This window comes from Astatotilapia calliptera, chromosome 11 (genome assembly GCF_900246225.1).
Source record: "Astatotilapia calliptera chromosome 11, fAstCal1.2, whole genome shotgun sequence".
NCBI lineage: Eukaryota > Metazoa > Chordata > Actinopteri > Cichliformes > Cichlidae > Astatotilapia > Astatotilapia calliptera.
Genome location: NC_039312.1, coordinates 20,761,768 through 20,781,946, shown reverse-complemented (window position 1 = coordinate 20,781,946; position 20,179 = coordinate 20,761,768). Strand labels below are relative to the sequence as shown.

The following is a 20,179-nucleotide window of genomic DNA, read 5'->3' as shown; positions in this document are numbered from 1 at the left end:
TTAAATACATATAGAAAAGGACAAAATTATTATCCTCTCCCAACACACACACACACACACACACACACACACACACACACACACACACACACACACACACACACACACACACAATTATTTCTATTTGTACATAATAACAAAATTATTTCAGAAACAAATACCATGACCAAAATTATTAGCCCGCTGAAAAACGGATCTTTTTATTGAGCTATATCATGAACCACTGCTGTGCAATGACATGCTATTATTTTGTAGTGCTCAAAGCTCAAGCTGACGGTTATCCTCCAAGTTAAACACAGTATAAAAATGTCAGCAAGGGTTTGAGTCGTCACTTGAGTAAAAATCATGCCAAAAACAGAAGATATCAGTTATGAGTCGAGAAAAAGACTTATTCATGCTGATAAAGCAGTAGATGGATATAAAACAGTATCACAGCATATCCAAGTGTCAAGAACTGGAGTGAGAAGTATCATCAAGAAATTCAAAGGGAGCCACACAATACAGACCAAGTCTCATAGACGTAGGAAGCAAAAGATTTCAAACACTCTGGAAAGAAAAACTGCGAGAAATTTTGAAGTCAGACTAAAGTATGCTAAATATGCTGAGTGCTTTCCTCAGATGAGCTGAATCTAGAGCAGGGATGCTGCTTATGTTTGGAGAAAGAAGGGAGAGAAATACAACCCAAAGAACACCCGTATTGGGGGTACATCATGGTGGGGATGCTTCAGTGCATTTGGAATTGGGAATCTCATGAAAGTGGAAGGAATCACAAAGAAATAAGGATATGTGAAGATTCTGGAAGAAAACCTCAAGCAGTCATCGCTTTGTTTTCCAAGGTGACAGTGACTTAAAACATTTGTTGCCTCTGTTGAAGAACTGCTTCCAGATGGCCAAAGTGAACATTACAGACTGGTCTGCACAAAGCCCTGACTTTGTAAATCTGTCGGGAAGACCATCAAATCTGGAGGAGCTTGAGAGCTGGGCTGAGATTGCTCAGACGTATGTGAGGCTTTGTGAAAACTAGAACTGACTACAAATTGGACACACCATTGACTATTAGCATCATGGTGGTTAATAATTTTGATTTGTGTGAGGAAAGTAAAATAACGCAAGCATACAAAATAAAACCAGGATGTTTGGAAAAGCTGTGCTAAAAAAAAAAAAAAAAATCCTGTCTCTTTAAACAACATACCACACAAAAAGATGAAATGTACACAACCATGTTTGTTCATACACTATATATTATTTATTAAAAGCAATAAATTCTTGGCTAGTACGGACTTTAAACACTATAAAACATATGGAACAGTTTGTCAGTTTTCATCATCTGTCCTCTGCCATCAGCATTCACCCATTTATTATGCAATCAAAAAAACATTAATCCATCATCCCTCTCATGTGTTCCTCAGTTCAGGCACACTGAAGTTAAATCAGACCCTTTGTGATTCACTCCAAAGTTATCCTTCTATCAGTCAGATTCCTCTGACAGAGGACATCGTCTATTAAACAAAGTCCTGACTGAGTTACACTGCTGAAGTCTGAAACACTTTATTTAAATAAGTGAGGACCTGCTTGTGCGTATTCATAAGAGTCACCAGACTTGTGTATTTGATGCTGTTAACATATTTTCTACAAAGCAGCAAGCCCTCTCACTTGTTTCTCTTGTAGATTTTTTGGGCAAAATTGAGGAAAACAGAGTGAGGAAGGTTTTGTGCGTGGCTGGCGATGAGTTTCTGGAGGCGCTGGTAGCTTTCCTCTTCATATTTTTGGTACAATGATGGCATCTGCAGGCTGTTGTACAGTGCTTTGACCTTTTCCACACTGGCTTCATCATGTTGTCCATAACATCCCTGAGGAGGAGATCAAAATGAACTTGTTAACACTAACAAATGACTCTAGTCATGAGTCTAAACAAGGTGGGAACAGATGAACGTCAAAGAATTAAAGGTGTAGACGTTTTAATACCGACTTAAACTGTACCAATGATCACATACGTCAGGGGAATTTTCTGGATGCCCAGAACATTGAATATCTGCTAGTAAGAAAAGTTAAGGGTAAGATTAGCAATTTTATATCATATGACGCAAACAGAGCTGAACCACTACTCCACCAGAAACTAGTATTGATTTCTTATAGAAGACGCAAGCCAGCAATGCGAGCTTTAGAGCATAGAGCTGCATAACTGCCAGCACTAAATCAAGTTGCTGTGTAGTTTGTTGTAGTTGGATGTATCTCAACTTGTTGTACAACAAGCAGACAATAGAGTGTAACCGTTGACTGGTCTCTATGGCATGTGACTGAGGCCCTAGCAACATCTGGCGATGCCAAGGACTAATTTCTGCAACCAGCTGACATGAATAATGAAGCTACCCCGGCAGCAGATCTAGATGTTTATTCTATCCTACTGCAGAGTCTAACGACAGTATACACAAACAGTGGTTACTCTCTTGTCCGTATGAAAATTCTCTCTAGATGAGATGCTATGTTAACTCAAAATCCCCCCCTTAATTACAAAGTAATATTACAAGAATGTAAGGGACAGGGCTAGATAGAGAGATTGCTACTTTCTCTGCAACATAATGTATTAATACGGTTAATATTATTATTTTGCTCATTATATCAGTTGATTTAAAAACGAAAAGTTTTAAAACTAACAACCATACAAATGCACATTTAAAGGATAAAAAACAAGAGCACGTACAGCTAAGCATCATCAAAATGAAAATTCTACACAGTGGCAACCCAACTCTGCCACATATTTATAAATTTTACGTGATCAGAAGAGAAGCATTTATTTAATGAGGCCCAACCTCTAGTTCTTCTCTCTGCTTAGAAGTCATGATTTCCAAGGCTGTCACAACCAGCCAGCTGCATTTGTTGTCCTGAATGTCTGTGCCAATCTTTCCTGTCACAGCAGGGTCACCGTAACAGTCCAAGTAATCATCCTGTGACAGAATACATCAGATGGTCATTAAAACAGAATAGTCAGCAGCGTATTATGCAACACGTGCAGCTAACGAATGGGAAATATTATGCTATGAAGGTCAATGATGAGGAAAAGTAGCTACTTGTATTTGAAAGAACTCCCCCATCTCAAGTAAGATGTGCTTGGCGTTGCTGTGCTCTTCTTCACTGTTGATTCCTGCCTGGAAAAGAAAAAAGGTACAAAGAGTGTTTTAAAGCTGTATTATTTTACCTCCATTTTTATGCAACATGAAGTTGACACACTCACCATATACATCGCAGCTGCCACTGGGAGGTAAAATGAATAAAAGGCAGTCTTGTATTTTACGATTGCTTTATACCTTAAAGACAAAAAAAGAAAAAGAAATAAATACTTATTGCAATAAACAACACTCATCTTTCAACACTCTCTCCCCTTCTGACCTTTCGATGGTGAATCTGTTGAGGTCAATTTGTCTGGGTGGAGCAGTCATGAGATCCAGAGCCTGACCGAGTTCTGTCTGGAAAGTGACCTGAGGGGAAAAGAAAGAAGAAAACACACAAGGTAAGTAAAAACTCACAAGTACTTGAGTTTCTGAAATAACTGTTCGGTCACTTAATAAGCAAATGTTTTGACAGCTGATGAATAATTTGAGAGATTTTAATTAAAGAATTAGGAAACTGTGTTGAAAATTTTGTGGTTAGTTTGTATGACAATCTAAATATGCAGGCTGATTAAATTGGTTGGCTGAACAAAACACACATCAGCAAGATGACAGTGTTGGCTTGAGGAAAATGTTGTAAAGGACATTTTTTCCTCTTCCCTCTATGGCAGCTGGGAAAGGCTCCAGCCACCTCCCCACTGCCACGAACGGGATAAGCGGTAAAGAAAATGGATTGAAGGATGTTTTGCATTTTCTGAGGAGTAGTTTGTGGACAGTGGACAATGCTGAAGATGACTAAGTGTTGAGCCGGATTTAACTATGCAATAATATATTGCTCAAGCTGGACATTTGAGTGAAATCATGCGTAACCACAGTCATAACCTCTTCAGCAGTCTCTCAGTTGGCTTTTAAGAGCCGTTACTGCATACATTTTACGAACGAAGTGATGAATTTGCTGCCAGATGCACAAGCACACTTTCAGCCAAGAAGACTCACTTCGTTGAACAGCTCCAGGAGGTGAATATAGTAGGGCTGATCTCTGCAATATCTGCGAAGCAGTCTGTAGATTGACCCCTCTAACAGAAAGGAATCATTAATGGCATCCAGACCTATACCATCCTAAAAAAAACAAAAACAAGCAAACCAATAGGTAGGATTTATATAGGTAACCAGAGGGAAGTGGGAAAATAACCACAGCACAAACTCATACTAGTCTCCTTTTCTAGAATATATTAAGTCTCACCTTCTTGTACCAGCAGGGTTGCCCTCTCCGAGTGACAGATCCATCCATGATGTCATCTGCCACGAGGAAAAACGCTTGAAGCTGCAAGTATCAGACACACAGCGGCAACACCTAAATTAGAAAACGTAGCACTTGTGCAAAGTGTTAAAAGCTACAGTCAAGAGTCTGCTCGTGAGAGAAAGTTTTAAAGACACACAACCTGCATATTCCAGCTACCTTCCTGTCAATTTAGTAAAATCCAGCCTCAACAATGATTAAAGATAAATCACGATTAAACATGATTGCAGATGAGGATAGTGTAAAGTTACTGGTTAAAGTAGTAATGATATTGTTTGTACTGCTTATTGTGGTCCCAAGCCCCTACTGAAGATTGCAGACTTTAAAGGAGGTCATAACTATGTAGTGCAATCTTTTAAAGCAGCTTAACATCTTAATGCTTAATTAGGTTGGAACAGAATTAAAATCACCTGTGACCGACACTGACTTTTAATGGGTAAAAAATTAATGAAATACGGTCAGACTTTTAATTTAGCACGCCATACCAAACCCTCACCAGTTCAATGCACCAGCCGACCAACAGAGCCCGCTGCACGGTGTCCTGGGTAAGCTGGGAGGGCGGGACAAGCTCCCTGAGTGAGCCAATCACAGAAAGGCCTCGGTTCCTCTTTCCTCCAGGAGTGTTGTATACCAAAACCTCAAACAAAAACACATATGAACATCTACATATCATTGTCCCCCTCTGCTAAATGGAAAAAAAGAGACCAGTCATACATACTTACCTCTCTCAGTCTTTTCAATGCGTCTGCCAGCACGGGATCTGTAAAGTCTCTCTCTGTGAGCTCTGTGACGAGCTCCTCAAACTGGTCTTCAAACAGCTGAGGGTCTGAAAGCAGAGCCTTCTTGTTGTGCGTCCCATTGCAAACTCTGTCTCCCTGCAAAGACGAGATGCACAGCAGGTGAGAGGTGTTTCTTGGCCCGAGGGGGGACACGGTCAGCCAAACGGTCCGGATAATTTTATGGGCACTGGAGACCCAGCTCAGCAAGCGTCTCATTACCCTTCAACCGTGCAATTGTGCCGACCAGTAACAAACGTTTCTATAGGTAAAGGTAAATCACATGGTTGCTCCAGATGAGGATCAACCAGGTGACTGTAACACTACCAGGTTACTTTAACACTACTAGGCAATGGTCTATCCGGCAGAGTGGATTAAGCTAAAGAGAAACTATTATTAGCTAGCTAGTTCCGTTATCATGAAAAGAAGCGTTTGCTGACTTTAGCTTACATCGTTTTCCTTCATTCACTCTGCCTTCTAGGCTAGTTATAACATAACGAATGAAAATGTTTCTTATTCATACAAATGCCTTTACTCACCATAATAACGCCGCCCTGTAATCCCAGACTGCACGATGTAATACAGTATAAAATGCCGGTCTTCACTTTCTCAGTCTTGTCAAACTGGAGTCTGTGAACGTCTCCTAAAACCAGGATATCAGACTGTAGTTTGCTATCACGCTGCTGTCTGTTTTATTACACCGCAGTCGAACTAAATGTCCCAGTGTTCCTTGCGAGTGGTTAAATATGGGCGGAGATTTTAAAAGGCTCCATTTGACATTAAGGGGTTTCATTGGTTTGGTGCATCGAACCAGGATGGGCTTTCACAATGGCTAACCAATAGGACTTGAGAAGAGGCGGAGCTTAAGTGGGGTGGCAAGAGTGGAGAGAGGAGTATGATAAAGCAAATGAAGAAATTTCTATACTGTATTATAGTACACAGTAGTATACAGTATATAAGAAAATTATATGATCCTATTCAGTACATAGATAATTTCTATACTGTATTTTTAAAATAATATATTATATCCTAGTTTGTACTTATATACAACACAGGTATTTTACAGTGTCTTGAGCCACTCCTCATTTCTTTCTATTTTGCTTGCATGGAGCAAGTAATTTTTTAAAGTGATCTTGAGCAATAGCTGAAGCTTTTTTAAAGGTTTGTTTTTCCTTGGACATTGACCACCTTTTCATTAATTTTCAGTCCAGTCATTGTATCTTGCCATTTTGAGATTATTATTATTATAAGTGGGCGATTGTGGCTCAAGAGTTGGGAGTTCGCCTTGTAATTGGAAGGTTGCCGGTTCGAGCCCCGGCTTGGACAGTCTCGGTCGTTGTGTCCTTGGGCAAGACACTTCACCCGTTGCCTACTGGTGGTGGTCAGAGGGCCCGGTGGCGCCAGTGTCCGGCAGCCTCGCCTCTGTCAGTGCGCCCCAGGGTGGCTGTGGCTACAATGTAGCTTGCCATCACCAGTGTGTGAATGAATGGGTGAATGACTGGATATGTAAAGCGCCTTGGGGTCCTTAGGGACTAGTAAAGCGCTATATAAATACAGGCCATTTACCATAAATATTACTTTATTTTATTGTTTGTTAATCCAATTTAATCTGACAGAATTCAAGCATAAAAATGCACCTAACGCATGAGATGAACCAATGTTGTGTCTACACATACCAGACAACTTGGCAAAGAAACAGTTTTAAATTGTATCTTGAGGCTCTTTGTTACTTGCAGTCTCTTGGAAAAAAACACAATTTGTTCTTATTTCTTAAGCTGAATCTGGAAAACAGGTCTTTTGATCCAACATTCAATACAATTTGGAAAGTATCTGATTTGGTTAAAAACTTATTTTTTTCAGCACGACAGTGAAACCAAATACACTGCCAATGCATTACAAGCATACCTGGATAAAAAAACACACACATGATTAGTCATGGACTGGCCTCCTCAGAGCCGTGGCTTTATGTTGATAGAGAATTAAATGAAAAAGCAGCCAACACCCAAAGAAAAGATTTGATTGTACTTCTAGAAGCATGGACAACAATCCTTCAAGACTACATAAGAAATTATAAGAAATCTTGCCTAAGAGAGTTCTGGCGCTGTTGTACATTTAATATTAGCTAAATAATAGCTGCTTAAAATTGACCTTATACACTGTATTTCCATTTATGTTTGCATATATTTCAATAAAACACTGAAGCTACTTTACAGTTTACTAGCAAAATCTAAATAAATGAGGAGTTGCTGAAGACTTTTGCACAACACTGCATTTTGTCTATCATTTATTTCATTTCATGAAATACATTGACACTGCATTTAAAATCTGGAATAGGTGTCATACTTAGATTACATTTATTGTTCAGATCTCAAGGCTCTGTCCTGTTAAGCCTGCAATACAGATATACATTTCTTGAAATAAATTATGTTTTATGCAAGACAGGAGGTAGAAACACAGCTCAGTGCCTTTATAGGTGTATGCATGTGCCTGTAAGTGTGTATGTGTGTAAATCTTTAAACTTAGATACATACGTATGAGTGTATCCAAAATGTGCCTTTACTGATACGTATTCAGTATCATCACTTGGTGAGCACACCAGAAAGTCTTTCTAAAGAAAAAAAGAAATCCAATCTGATACAAATATATTATTACACTTCAAAATTCAGTACCCAGAGCTGCCAGACCCATCATAAATTCCCTGTCATGAGAGTATCTGGAAGATTTTCTTTTTGTTTTGTCATTCAACTAACCATCAGCAACCCGTAGAGTCCACAGGGACATGTGCTAACACATTTTGTGAAGCCTGACCACTTAATCAATTCATCTGTACATTTACTGCGAGAGACTCTTCATATCATCGGAGTACAAGTTACACCTATTTATCTTACAGGATCAAGCTGCTTTAGCCAGTGTCACATATTGAAACTCGATTAAAATCAAATTGGATACAGAGGCATGTTTGGAGCCCGTGGGAGCGCTGCAGATCCTTGTCCTTAGAGCTAGCTATTAAAACAAATACATTGTAACTGCCGACTATCACAGGTCTTGGGTGCAAGGGGAGGAAAAAAAAGGAAGCATAGTCAAAACATGCAGATAAAGACATTCTGAAGGACATGTTACTTAATTACACAGACAGTCAGGATTCAATGCACAAGGTTTCTGCTGTATCGCCGGTTGTAGCAAAACATGCGCACGAGCAAATGAAATGACCGTGTCCAGGGGCCACCCACAGAGAGTACATTTCACAGGCTGAGCCTGTGTCTGTGGCGTGCACTAATGTCAGTGTCTGAATGCTGGCTGCCTTATTTTTCGAAGGCCATCGTGTAGGTGGAAAAAGTGTGACTGAATTAGAAAAACACAAAATTAGCAACTCAGTAATGTGAAAGCATTTCTCATGTGTTGTCTGTTTATCTTACATTGTACTCAGCTGACTATATGATGATGCATTTTGTTTAATCAATGGAAGACAAAGTAAGAGCTTTCCTTGATCACTTCACCTGAGCGATCCCGTGAATGAATAGCAATGTACAAAAGGGCCAGAAGCATATTGCAACCCATTGTGTAACAGACTGAGATTAAAAGTAAGTGTAAGTAAATCTGAATGCTAGTTGAGTTCCATTTCCAGTCAGAGTTAGGAGCTCATTGGTGTGGCAGAAAAGATGCTTCTGGTAGGTTGATCTTGGCCAATAGGTTCTCTAAAGAGAGCCCATCAGAAATAAACATCTACAGAGCACTGCACTGCTGTTGATCTGTGAGGGAGCTCTAAGATGTTGTTCACATGATAAAGAGCACCACTAAGTAAGGCCATTTGCACAGCTTGCTCCAAGAAACGGAAGTGAATAAGAGACAAAGGAGGGAATAATATCTCAATAGGCTTCTAGATATTTCCCCCTACAGCCTTGTCATCTTGCGTGGCACCTATTTTCCTCCTCCACCCCTCCTTCACTCTCCTCTTCTTTTCACAGTGCAGACTCTGAGTAGAGAGCTCCCGATGACCCATGTGGTGCATGAGGTGTCACTAATCGACGCAGTGACGCTGAGGAGGAGAAGCTTAAATCTCCACAGCTGCGCAGGTGGATCCCTTCAGGCGCCCGGCTGCTGTAGTGTCGGTTGTGACGACTGTCACTGTGGGAATGGTGATGTCCGCGTCGATGAGGATGATGGGAATGATGGTTGGCTTGTCCGCGGCTTGTGCTCCAAGGCGTTCGCAACACCTGAAGATATTTTTATGAAGTTGTGAGAAAGGGCAGAAGGTTTGCTGCAAAGTGACATAACAGCGTAATCAGGACTTCTTTTTATACCTGCTCCAAGGGCAAGTGGTTGGCACCCTCAGCTCCACTCCTTCTCTTAGGTCCCTGCCCTGCGCTGCCAGCATGCTCAGATGGGGGTGCCAGGTTACGTTTGGAGCGCTGCAAGAAGCGAGCCACCAGAACCCGAGTGACCTGACGGAAACACAAGGAGATCAGAGAATGAGCAGACTGCACAGCCGTTCATATTTGCCACCTTACTGCTCCTGTAACTTCCTTCAAGAATTTTTTTTGACTTGCCTTAAGGTCTCCGAGAGAACGGTGGCAGTCTTTAGGTAAACGTAACGGTGAAGTGGGTGCAGGTTTGGAGGGGACCTGCACCCCCGTGGCTGCTAATTTGATGCTGCCTTTTCTGGGCAGAGCAGCAACCGGAGGCACAGAAGTGCGGGGCAACAGACACGCTTCAGAGGATGGGCCTTTGCATAAGAAGAAAAAGAAAATGTTACATGCAGAGCTATAATATCCTTTTAGCTGATCCAGCAGCAGAGTTGCCAGGTCTGTGTGACAAAACAAGCCCAATGCCAAGTCAAAAATATCCTTAAAAAACAGACACAGGCACAGAGCTGTGCAGACCATTATAGCAACTTGCATAATGCTGATCTGCAGGGGGCTAAGTATGAATAAATTATCTATCTATCCATCCTCCCATCCAATCCCAGCTGTCATAGGGCAAAAGGCAAGGTACACCTTAGAAAAGTTGCCAGGGGCAGGCCCATTTACTTGATTTAAAATATGGATCTTTGTTCACTCTAGACATTCAGCTAATTTCACCCAACCAGCAGACAGAAAAAAAATGTGACTGCAGCAGTATATAGTAGTTGCAGTCTGATTGGGGAGATGCCACAGGAAAACTGTAGATCCCTCCACATTACAGTACAATATGTGTTGATATTTTTATTCTTGCTGTATAATCTATATAAATAAAGATGTAGGCCGAGTCCAAGACAAAATTGCAAACCAAAAAGTCCTGAGCTGATAGAAAAACAAAATGGTGAAAAACAACCTTAACATATACTTAGAAAGGTTGGAAGTGAGGGAAACAACATACAGGTAGACATAGCTGAAATTTAACAGCTAAATTACAAACATTCTGACTTTTGCTGAATAAAAAAGCAGATGAAACAGCTGCAAAAACACAAATATTGCTGCTGATGATTCAAAGAGGTATAGTGTATATAGACTGTAGGAAGTGCTGCATGGTATTACAGAATGTACCAGACTGTCCCCCTGACTAGACAGTAAAGAGCATACTATTTAGTGTGTCTGATGGAATAATCTCCCATAATAAATTAGGCTACCTAAAACCTTATGCCTGTGATAGTGACATTAAGGCCTGTATCATGGATAATCATGGATTATTGCATTTTTCCATGACGTACTGTATCCATGACTTTGCTGCTTGAGCATCCATCCATTGGGGTCTGTCCTTTGAAAAAGAAAATGCAGATAAGAAGGCACATTACTGTTTCCACAAAGTGATGTCATTTATCAATATGTAATCAAATCACTGCTAATTTTGATGTTCTGGAAAAGTTTCATAAATCACGTGCACATGGGGCTGGATCTCCATGTCTCCTCTGAAGCGTACGTTTCCAGTCGTTGCTAAGAGGCTTTGATGAATGAGGGCAATTAGCGGTAAATGAGCTGAGCTATGTCTGATCAAAACAACTGAGACATGATCTCTTTTGGGGTTTCTCCTTCTAATTAGACAATCTCAAGTAAAGAGGAAGAAAGGATGACAGAGGTGGTGATGAAATGCAGCAAAGGTTCAGCTCTTTAACTAAGAACATTTGTACATCACACTGCCTGATAAAGTTTATCTCATCTTTAAGGTCCATAGGAGTGAGCTCTTACCTGTGTCTATAGATGCCTTGCTGCTTCCAGAGCCAAAGTCAACTAGAGAAATGTAAGTTCAGACAGGTTATGGGATCTATAAAGCTAGTTTAAGACATGTGTTTACGTTGGTGTCTGACTTACCTCTCTCAGTTGAGGAGCCCAGACCTGGCTCACTGTGTGACCTCACAAGGCGTAGGAAGCCTTCCCGGTCTTTTTGTACATTCTCTCCATCTCTTTCATTCTTCCCAGCTCTCCGGTGAAGACACAGGGGTTGGTGCGGATGGGGTTGCTCACTGGTAGCAGAGGAGGATGAGGTAAGGGGAGCAGAAGAGGCTGGGATGGCTCCTTGGACTGAAGGGGTGGAGGGGCGAACTCGAATCTCTGGGATCGAGGATTGGTGTTGAGAGGTGCAACTCCCTACTGCTTCCAGCTGGGAACAGCTACTAGCCAGGATGGTCTGGCGCCGCAACACTGGAGACCTGGATGACAAAACCGGAAAATGCCAAAACATATGTTGGCATGTGTTTGCAGTTTCAACTTCTGATTTTAACCTGGCATCGGACGTTTGCACTCACCTGTATGTGGTGGTGGCTGTGCTGGGTGAGGAGCAGGAGTTGGACCGCTCTCCTCTGAGGAATCGCCTGGATCTCGGCCCTCCTGCCAGAGGACTCTCTGGTGTTTGACACGGTGGGCCACCTAAGTTGATATACTCCCTACCATCTCCTCCGTCTCCACCCTCACTAGCGTTCCTGTTACGCCTCTCCCCTTGGTTTCTCAGCCCAACCTCCAAGAGGCAGGAGTCCTCAGAGGGGGAGGAATCATCAGGGATGTCCACAATCTCTGACATTAACAGAGATCCACTGTCCATAGACACTAAGAAAAAAAGGTAATCCTTTATTATGTAGGGAAAATGTTACATTTTGATTTCATTTATAGGACTTTTTAAGTAATCTAAGAAAACTCCTTACTATACCTCAGCAATAATATTGTCAGTAAAAATTATGACTTAATGCTTTTTTGTTTTCTGTTGTACAACACTGCACAGAGTTTGTGGAGTTTTAATGAGCTTGAAAGCGAAAATTTGATATGACCACCTTACTTCTTCAACATAGCCTGAAATCTTTTTATGTGAGCTTTCTTGGCATTTATTTAAGTAGTGTTCAGGAATAGTTCTAGGATTTTTGAGGGACATTCAAAGCTCTTCTTTGGCTGTTGGCTGCCTTTTGATCCATTTACTGTTGAGATGATCCCAAACTGCTTCAGTAATGTTGAGTTCTGGGCTCTGAGGAGGTCAGCCTGCAATTGAGTGTTCCCTTGTGTGTTTTTCTATCCAGGTGTGGTTTCACTCCATTGGCAGTGTGTTTGAGATCATTGTCATGCTGGAGAATGAGCCGTTACCAATCAGAAGTTTCCAGTTGGTGTTGCATGGTGGATCAAAATTCTAGGGTACTTCTGTGTGATCATATTTTCATTAGTTTTGGGAAGATCACCAACACCTGTGGCTGAACTGCAGCTCCAAACCATCGCAGAGCTTCAACCATAATTTACAGGCAGCTGTAGATCATTGTACCCAACCTCCTCTGTACATATTATTGATGATTTGAACCAACGACTTCACATTTGGATTCATCACTCAATAAGACCTAATGCCACTGATTTTCTGTCCAGTTCTTGTGTAACTTGGCATACCTCAGCCTTTTGTCCCTGTTTCCCTTGCTTAACAATGACTTCTTGACAGCCAGACTTCCACTGAGACCATTTCTGATGAGGCTTCACTTCTCTTTGGGAATCACCTTGTTGGTGGAAAAATATTGTGTGAACAAATGATCAGTTTTTTTGTGTCAGGCTGTTAATAACAAAGTGTCTAAAGACACAGTTAAAAATGGATTCTTTGTTAAGTTCTCTGTTATGTGCAGATACAACACTAGTTCATCCCTTGAATTAGGAGGCTTTTCATGCCTGAATGGTCAGTCTTAAGAGGCATGATAAGCATAACCTTAACCCTTACCCCATAAATAAACATTAATCTGAAAATGGTCAGGTAGAAACTAGATTGAAAATAAGTGGCAAAGGAACCAATCCTCAAATAAACACTTTGCAAGAACTTCAGAAAGCCTGGAGAAATATTCCTTATGATCACTGAAAAAAAAAGAGACAATATGTGGCTCCTTGGAGCAAAATATAAAGAAATGAGAGGTGGTGCAAGACTTTTACACACTGCTTTATGTTTCATTTTCAGTTTGTCTTAATTTGAAATATAGATCTGATTAATTCAATATATTTACTGTCAGTGAATACTGATTTTAGTACATTGCTGACATTTGAAAAAAGTCACTGGCAGATGAGGTTTAACACTTGTGTTTAATCCAATATAAAATTAACCACACTTTATTTTTATTTTTATTTCTTTCTTTACTCTAGCATGTAGTTTAAAAAAAGTATCTGTCCATCTTGTGGCTGTAGAGATGTCGACCTTTCTGTTGAATTGCACTAGATGGCACTTGGCTTGCAGTGTACAAAGGAACAAAAAATGGAAGAAAAGAAAAAAACAACCCAAAAATTATGTAATGTCATAACAACAGTACTGTCCCATTTCTGAAATTATGACGAACAAAAAAAGAAAAAGATAGACAGAGTTCACACCAGTCATATTTTTTAATAGCAGGTTAACACTGGTGTACCTAAATCATCTGTTTGTGTACCGGTTTAGAACAGAGTATTATTAATATGATTAGTAACACCTATATTAAAATGCTACCTTGTATGGCTTGAAAATTGCTTTAATTAAAATATGTGTATTAATGTTTTGGTCTTTTTACAATCATGTAAGCAAGGTGTTACATCCTGTGAGGACGTGGGAGTGTGTGGGCGTGGTGTTGTCCTCTCCCTTTCCTCCTCCTTCTTTCTTGCCCCTCCCCTTGTCTCTCTCTGTCCCTGCCTTCTCCTTTAGGACACACCTGCTGCTCATTTGCCCTTGTTGACCACCAATTACCCTCAGAGGTGATATAAGCTGGAGGAGAGCAGTGTGGATGTGGGAGAGACTTCTGGTGGTTTTCCCCTCTGTGCTGGTCAGTGTGTGATACTGGTCTAGGTGTGGAAAAGGCCTGCTGTGTGTGGCTCTTTGTGAGTAGCTCTTAACTGAGCAGTGGTTTTCCTTAAGTGTCGGTGGCCTCCATTATTTTGTTTGGCCTGCCTAGTAATTGCTAATAGCAGCGTTGCTGTCTTTTTCTGTTGAAGCCTTATAGTTGTTTTCTTTGTTGAAGTGGTCACCATCTCTTTGGGTTGGACTGTCTGATTTATCATTAAAGCAGCGTTGCTGTCTCTTTTTGTTGTTACTGTTTATATGAATATTGAGTTAATTGATTATAATAAAGATTTATTTTGTGTTAAATACCTCTGCCTGGCGTTCTTTTCATTTCAACCCGGATCCAATTGTTACCGTCCCCCACCCTCTTCGCCTACACAAGGCTAAATAAAAATCTGTATATTTGGTTTGGGAGTGAAGTACCCCTTCAAGTTTGGAACTAGTTTTTAAAATGATAATTATGTTGATTTTTAGTAACTTTTTCTAATAATTTTTTAATAATAGTTGTTTTTTAATATTCCAAATGCAAATGGCTCCATAAAACATATATTCCATTAGCTAACCTTCTCCACTGAAGGCGGTGGAAGTTCCTCTCTCTCCAGACAGCTCAGTGCCGTGGGGGTCAAACACTGTGGCCTTGATAGTCACAAAAGACAAAGATCAGCTTCTCACTAAGTCCATCACACAAACGCATACAAGTACACACATACTTACCTGACTGGCAGCTCTCTGTCCCATCACAGCTTCATAAGGAGGAGGGCAGTCAGTGGGGTAGAGGGGAACGGGGCTCTCCATGGAGCCATTATAGGTGATGCTAAATGTGAATTCAAAAATATCAATCATTTGGTTTTACAAAATGTAGCCTAATCATGTAAGTGAATGGCTACTAAACGTCGAACACAAGTGATATTGATGCATTTTAAGTGCATGTTTAGTACCTCTGAGCATCTGTCTCAGAGCTGCAGGTGTACTCAGGAGGATAATAGGGGGGTGGAGGGATGGGTGGAACAAACTCCTCAAAGTCCATGATGTTGGTCAGGAAGGCATCCTGAGGAGTGGTGCATTCTGGGTTGACAGACCGAGAGCGATGTGGGGCCAGCTGGACAGGAATAAAAAATTGGGTACATCTTTAAAAGATACAGTGTTGTGGAAAAGTATCTTCTATCTTTCTGATCTCTTATTTTTTGGCATATTTGTCACACTTACATGTTTCAGATCAGCAAACAAATTTTAAAATTAGACAAAGATAACCTGAGTAAATACAAAATGCAGTTTTTAAAGGATGAATTCTGTTATTAAGGGAAAAAAATATGCAAACCTACCTGCCCTACGTGAAAAATTTGCTGCAGTATTTGGACGACTTGCCTTAGCTGAATGAACCATGAACTCTGCTCTCTATCAGAAAATCCTGAAGGACAATGTCTAACCATCATTTCATGCCCTGAAACTCAATCACACTTGGCTTATGCAGGAGCACAATGATCCAAAACACACCTTAATGTCCATCTTTGAATGGCTAAAAATGACAAAATTAAGGTTTTGGAGTTGCCTAGTCAAAGTCAAGACTTAAACAGGACTTATCTTAAACAGGCTGTGCATGCTGGAAAAACCTCCAGTGTGGGTGAATTAAAACATTTCTGCAAAGAACAGTTGGGTCTGATGGCGAGTTTGAAAAACTCATTGCCTATTACTGCAAACTGTTGATTGCGGTTCTTGCTGCCAATGGTGGCACAACCAGTTATTAGGTTTCAGGCAATTACTTTTTCATAGAGGGCCAGGTGGGTTTGGACGTTTTATTCCCTTAATAAATCATTTAAAAACTGAATTTTGTATTTGTTTGAGTTATCTTTATCTAAATGTTTAAACATTTTTCAAAATCAGAAACAGGTAAGTGTGACAAATATGCAAGAAAAGAAATCAGGAAGGGAGCAAATGCTTCTTCACAGCACTATATATTTTCTAATCTCTTAAGGCAGCAGTCCAGCACATTTGCAGGGTCCACATTTTAAATGTAAAATGTGCTGAATCTGTTCCTACCAGGTGCAGGAGGTCCAGGGAGAATATGTGGATACTGCAGGTCACGGTGGACAGGGTACAAATGATGGTGGAGAGAATGCTGAGACCACACGCACTGAACAAAAGGTCCTGTATAGACGATGCATTCAAAAGAAAACAAAATCTTGGTTTATGTAATCTTTTATGTGGAAAATGGATTTCCAGTGTGGTCAAAAAATATTCTACCTACCTTCAGCTGTTTTCTGACTGAGTGGCACCCATTATCCTGGTTGAGGACCAGCTTTTCCTCATCTGTGGAGCAGGGGTCTGTGCGTGCACAGCACACACACAGACCATTTTCCACCTAAACACATTGGATTGGTGTAAAGCACTAATCGGTAGACCAAAAGTGGATATTTGCAGCTATTCCTGTCACGTTTTCCATGCATCTAAGCATGAAGGTAGAAGACGAAGCTTGCATAATATTGCTCACTGTACCTGGCAGGTGAGCATGGACTTGACCATCTGTGCATTCTGACAGGACAGCATTGAGCCAGCTAGACTGAGTATCACACACACTGCAGACAGCAGCATAAACAGTGACACCTGTGGAGATACACAGAGATGACGTTTGAGTTAGAGTGTGGCATTCAACCAAAGACCACAGCAGGATATCTCATGGTTCAAGATGCTTTCAACCAGAGTAAAGAACATGTTCAATGAAAGTGCCTGTTTTAGATCCTGGTCCTGTTTTCTGTCCTGAATGCACTGAAATCTTAAGCCTGCTAAGTGTTTTACTTCATGTGCACAGTGTAATCAAAATATAAAATATGATAGATTTTTTCATGCAGATATAGAATTGTTTAAACCACATAGTGACAAAACACCCCAGTACAAAGACCCTCAATTATCAGTTATGTAAGAATGCACATTTTAAACTCCCACTTTTATGCCAAAAAGGATGAAAAGTTTGAAATTCTCAGAAAGATTTGATGCAATGTGCTACACATACCACCAGCGTCAGAGGTCTCCTCCATGAGATTATTCCAACAATCCCCGATGCCACCACCTGGAAACAAAAAGCATGTGCACCATGAAATACCTCCTTTAGTATATCTGCTGTAACATACTGTTGTTTGTTTTCAGTACGAGTTACACTTACAAAGAAACCAGCCCAGAATGGACAGGACTGCCTTACGCGGGGAGTGGTGGTGAAGGCCATGCTGGTGAAAGAGAAGGCCAGGACCATTGCTCCCAAGCCCAGGTGGCAGAGCCCCAGGTAAAGGAGCAGTCGGGCTCCACCAGGCCCCCGGCCAGACATGCCCCTGCGGCTGTCTGACCAACCCCGGGACCCAGAGGCTGAAGCCACGCTGCTAGAGTCTGAAGGTGAAGGCATGTTTGGCTTGTGGAGGAGGCAGGGAAAGGGTTTACGCTTACAGCGGGTTCATAAGACAAGTTGTGTGGGCAGAAGCACAGGAGAGCAGGAGAGAGAGAGACATAAATGCTGGCTTCAGAGCTCTGCTCTGTCACAGTTATGCACCAAATTCTCCACTGGCAGGTTCTGCGCAATGTCCCATGGTGCACACTGTAGTCCAGCCAGTGAGTCCAATAACTTTGTCAGCAGAAAGTTGAAAAAATGAGCTGCTACCACACAGTCGCAGGCACCATACTCACCTCATCTGATGTTTCAGCTTTTATACTTTTAAGTCCACACAGCGTCTCTTTCACCCCACTCAGTTCAGAAGCCAATGTAGCTTATATAGTACAGTCTACGCCATTCTGCTGCCCAGCCATTCTTTGATTATAACGCTAACAGGCAAACTGGGCAATTCGTTTTCCTTTTAAATCTTCACATTATTGCTATTATTACTCATTTGCTTTTTGCTGCTTCCTCCTCTCCACCTCCTCTCGTCCCTCTCTCCCTCCTCTAGCCCGTGGCATTGCGGTAACTGGAGACCCGAGCAGGCCGCAAATTCTAAAGCATCTCAGAGATAGCAGCTGTTCGCTTGTAGTTTTACTCCCAGCAGAGGCGGCATGTGGGGGTCAGTCCGTGCGTCCAGTCTTGAGGAACATCATCTGAACATGTGCGCTCCCCTCCCGCGACCTTTTTATCAGCTCCTTATCCTGTCACGGAAGAGAAAAAAAGACGGCGAGGAGATCAAAACCCTAAGATCACCCTAAGACTAATTAGCTATCCCGGCATGAACAGGAAATAAATGTTCCATCGATTTTCAAACTGCACCAAAATAGCAGCCAGGCTGGAATATTTACCAGCAGACTATCTATCTTTGTTAACTCCACCTCGGAGGTTTTTGCGGCGGTCCACACAAGCACCTAGACTCCCCTCCTCCTCTTGTTCTTCCTCCTCCGCCGCCTCTTTCCTCCCTGCAGTCACGCGGGCATCCCGTTCAGCCCGTGTGTTTGTGAATGTGTGTATGTACCCCCGACGTTTACCTCACAGCCTTTCACCAGACATCACACCAATACAGCCGCTTAGCCTTCCCGTGCCCCCTCATAGCACAGCAACTTAAGTTTATCTTTCATTATCGTGTTTGCTCGCCCCTCCCCTCTGCTGCCCTCGCATCTCTTCCTCTGTTTCCAAGCCGAGCTGTGACTCTGGCAGAGGAACGGATCGTGTTTGCAAACCACAACCTGCCCTATACGTGATGACAAGGCACGCAGAACGTGCAGCCAACTCGGTGATGCGGCAGAGAGCGTTAACACAGTCCTGGTGCTGATGCTGGGAAGGAGGGGTGGTTGCCTAGCGACAGGATCCAGCTTTTACTGCTGCAGCGACGATTAAAACAACAACAACAACACACACAAAAACCCGAAGCAGTTGCTGTTGGCAGGAGAGTTAAAAAAGAAAGAAAGAGAAATAGACGGTGGCAGAGATTCTTTGTAGTGAGAATGTGTGTCCTGTAGGTGGCTCGTCTAAAACAACCAGCGATGTGTCTATCATATGTAATGTTTCTTGTTCGTTCAAAGACCCTCATAGTGACTAACAGATCTCGGTGTCAGATTCTCAAAATAAATACTACGGGACTTACAGGACGTTACCATTATACTTGGATGATAGATTTTCACAGTAAAAGCCCTATTTTTTTGTGTGTGTGGAATGTCCAGTATGCTTTAACCACAGACAAAATAAAAGATGGATATATCTTCCAGGTCGGAAAAACAAAGCCCATGTGGAAGTGTTGAATACTCTGAGAAGGTGATAACTTTCAAAAACACTTCCAGTTCTATAGAAGTCACAAAACTGCTTTCTAACTTGAACTCTGCCAACAGTTTCCTGCTGAGTTTAAAGGCTTGGCCACTCATGTGGGGTCCTATTGAATAATAATAATTTTTAATGAGTGTATTTTGTAAATCGTTGTCATATTATGTCTCAAAATAAATCTGTGGTGTGAAACCACAGCTCATTGGCAAACAATTTCTTAATCTCAAGTCCTTAGCCAATGAGCACAGTTTCACAGTCAGTCATCACATCACATCATTTTTCTTTTTCTTTTGGAAACCAAGATGGTGATAGCAAATCTCAAGGCTTCACAAACCGGTGGGTGATGCTATGGTAGCTATGTGCATCTTTTATACTCACTATGGCTTAAATGCATTTGAAATTTCCAAAATAAAAGCCCCCCCACTCAGGTATGTCAGACAGTGCCCCCCCAAAAAACCCCTAAAATAAATAAATAAATTAAGTCCCCCAATTTTAAAGAATGCTTTAAAATGTGCTTTTGAAAAATTAAAGCCACCACTTACTTGTTGAA

General features: G+C 41.4%; 2 protein-coding genes across 3 annotated transcripts; both read right to left on the bottom strand.

The window, feature by feature from the left end:
• Positions 1-1,195: 1,195 nt before the first annotated feature.
• On the bottom strand, positions 1,196-5,910 carry fdps (farnesyl diphosphate synthase (farnesyl pyrophosphate synthetase, dimethylallyltranstransferase, geranyltranstransferase)). Of its 2 annotated transcripts, XM_026185719.1 has the most exons (10): positions 5,723-5,910; positions 5,130-5,282; positions 4,904-5,044; positions 4,351-4,431; positions 4,104-4,226; positions 3,388-3,476; positions 3,233-3,305; positions 3,069-3,146; positions 2,811-2,945; positions 1,224-1,850 (listed from the first exon to the last, which is right to left on the bottom strand). In XM_026185719.1, the coding sequence occupies exons 1-10, from the start codon at positions 5,723-5,725 to the stop codon at positions 1,650-1,652; spliced, it is 1,077 nt and encodes a 358-aa protein (XP_026041504.1). In that variant the 5' UTR covers positions 5,726-5,910; the 3' UTR covers positions 1,224-1,649. The 2 variants fall into 2 exon arrangements, with proteins under 2 accessions (XP_026041503.1, XP_026041504.1); XM_026185718.1 differs by lacking the exon at positions 5,723-5,910 and having other exon boundaries at positions 1,196-1,850; positions 5,130-5,577.
• A 1,540-nt stretch (positions 5,911-7,450) lies between these two features.
• On the bottom strand, positions 7,451-18,291 carry fam189b (family with sequence similarity 189 member B). The gene is made up of 14 exons (XM_026185569.1): positions 17,569-18,291; positions 17,419-17,475; positions 16,905-17,012; positions 16,657-16,770; positions 16,449-16,556; positions 15,350-15,510; positions 15,126-15,225; positions 14,975-15,047; positions 11,902-12,199; positions 11,468-11,805; positions 11,345-11,386; positions 9,731-9,906; positions 9,485-9,625; positions 7,451-9,397 (listed from the first exon to the last, which is right to left on the bottom strand). Exons 1-14 carry the CDS (start codon positions 17,800-17,802, stop codon positions 9,143-9,145), a joined length of 2,205 nt encoding a protein of 734 aa, XP_026041354.1. The 5' UTR covers positions 17,803-18,291; the 3' UTR covers positions 7,451-9,142.
• Between the last annotated feature and the right edge of the window lie 1,888 nt (positions 18,292-20,179).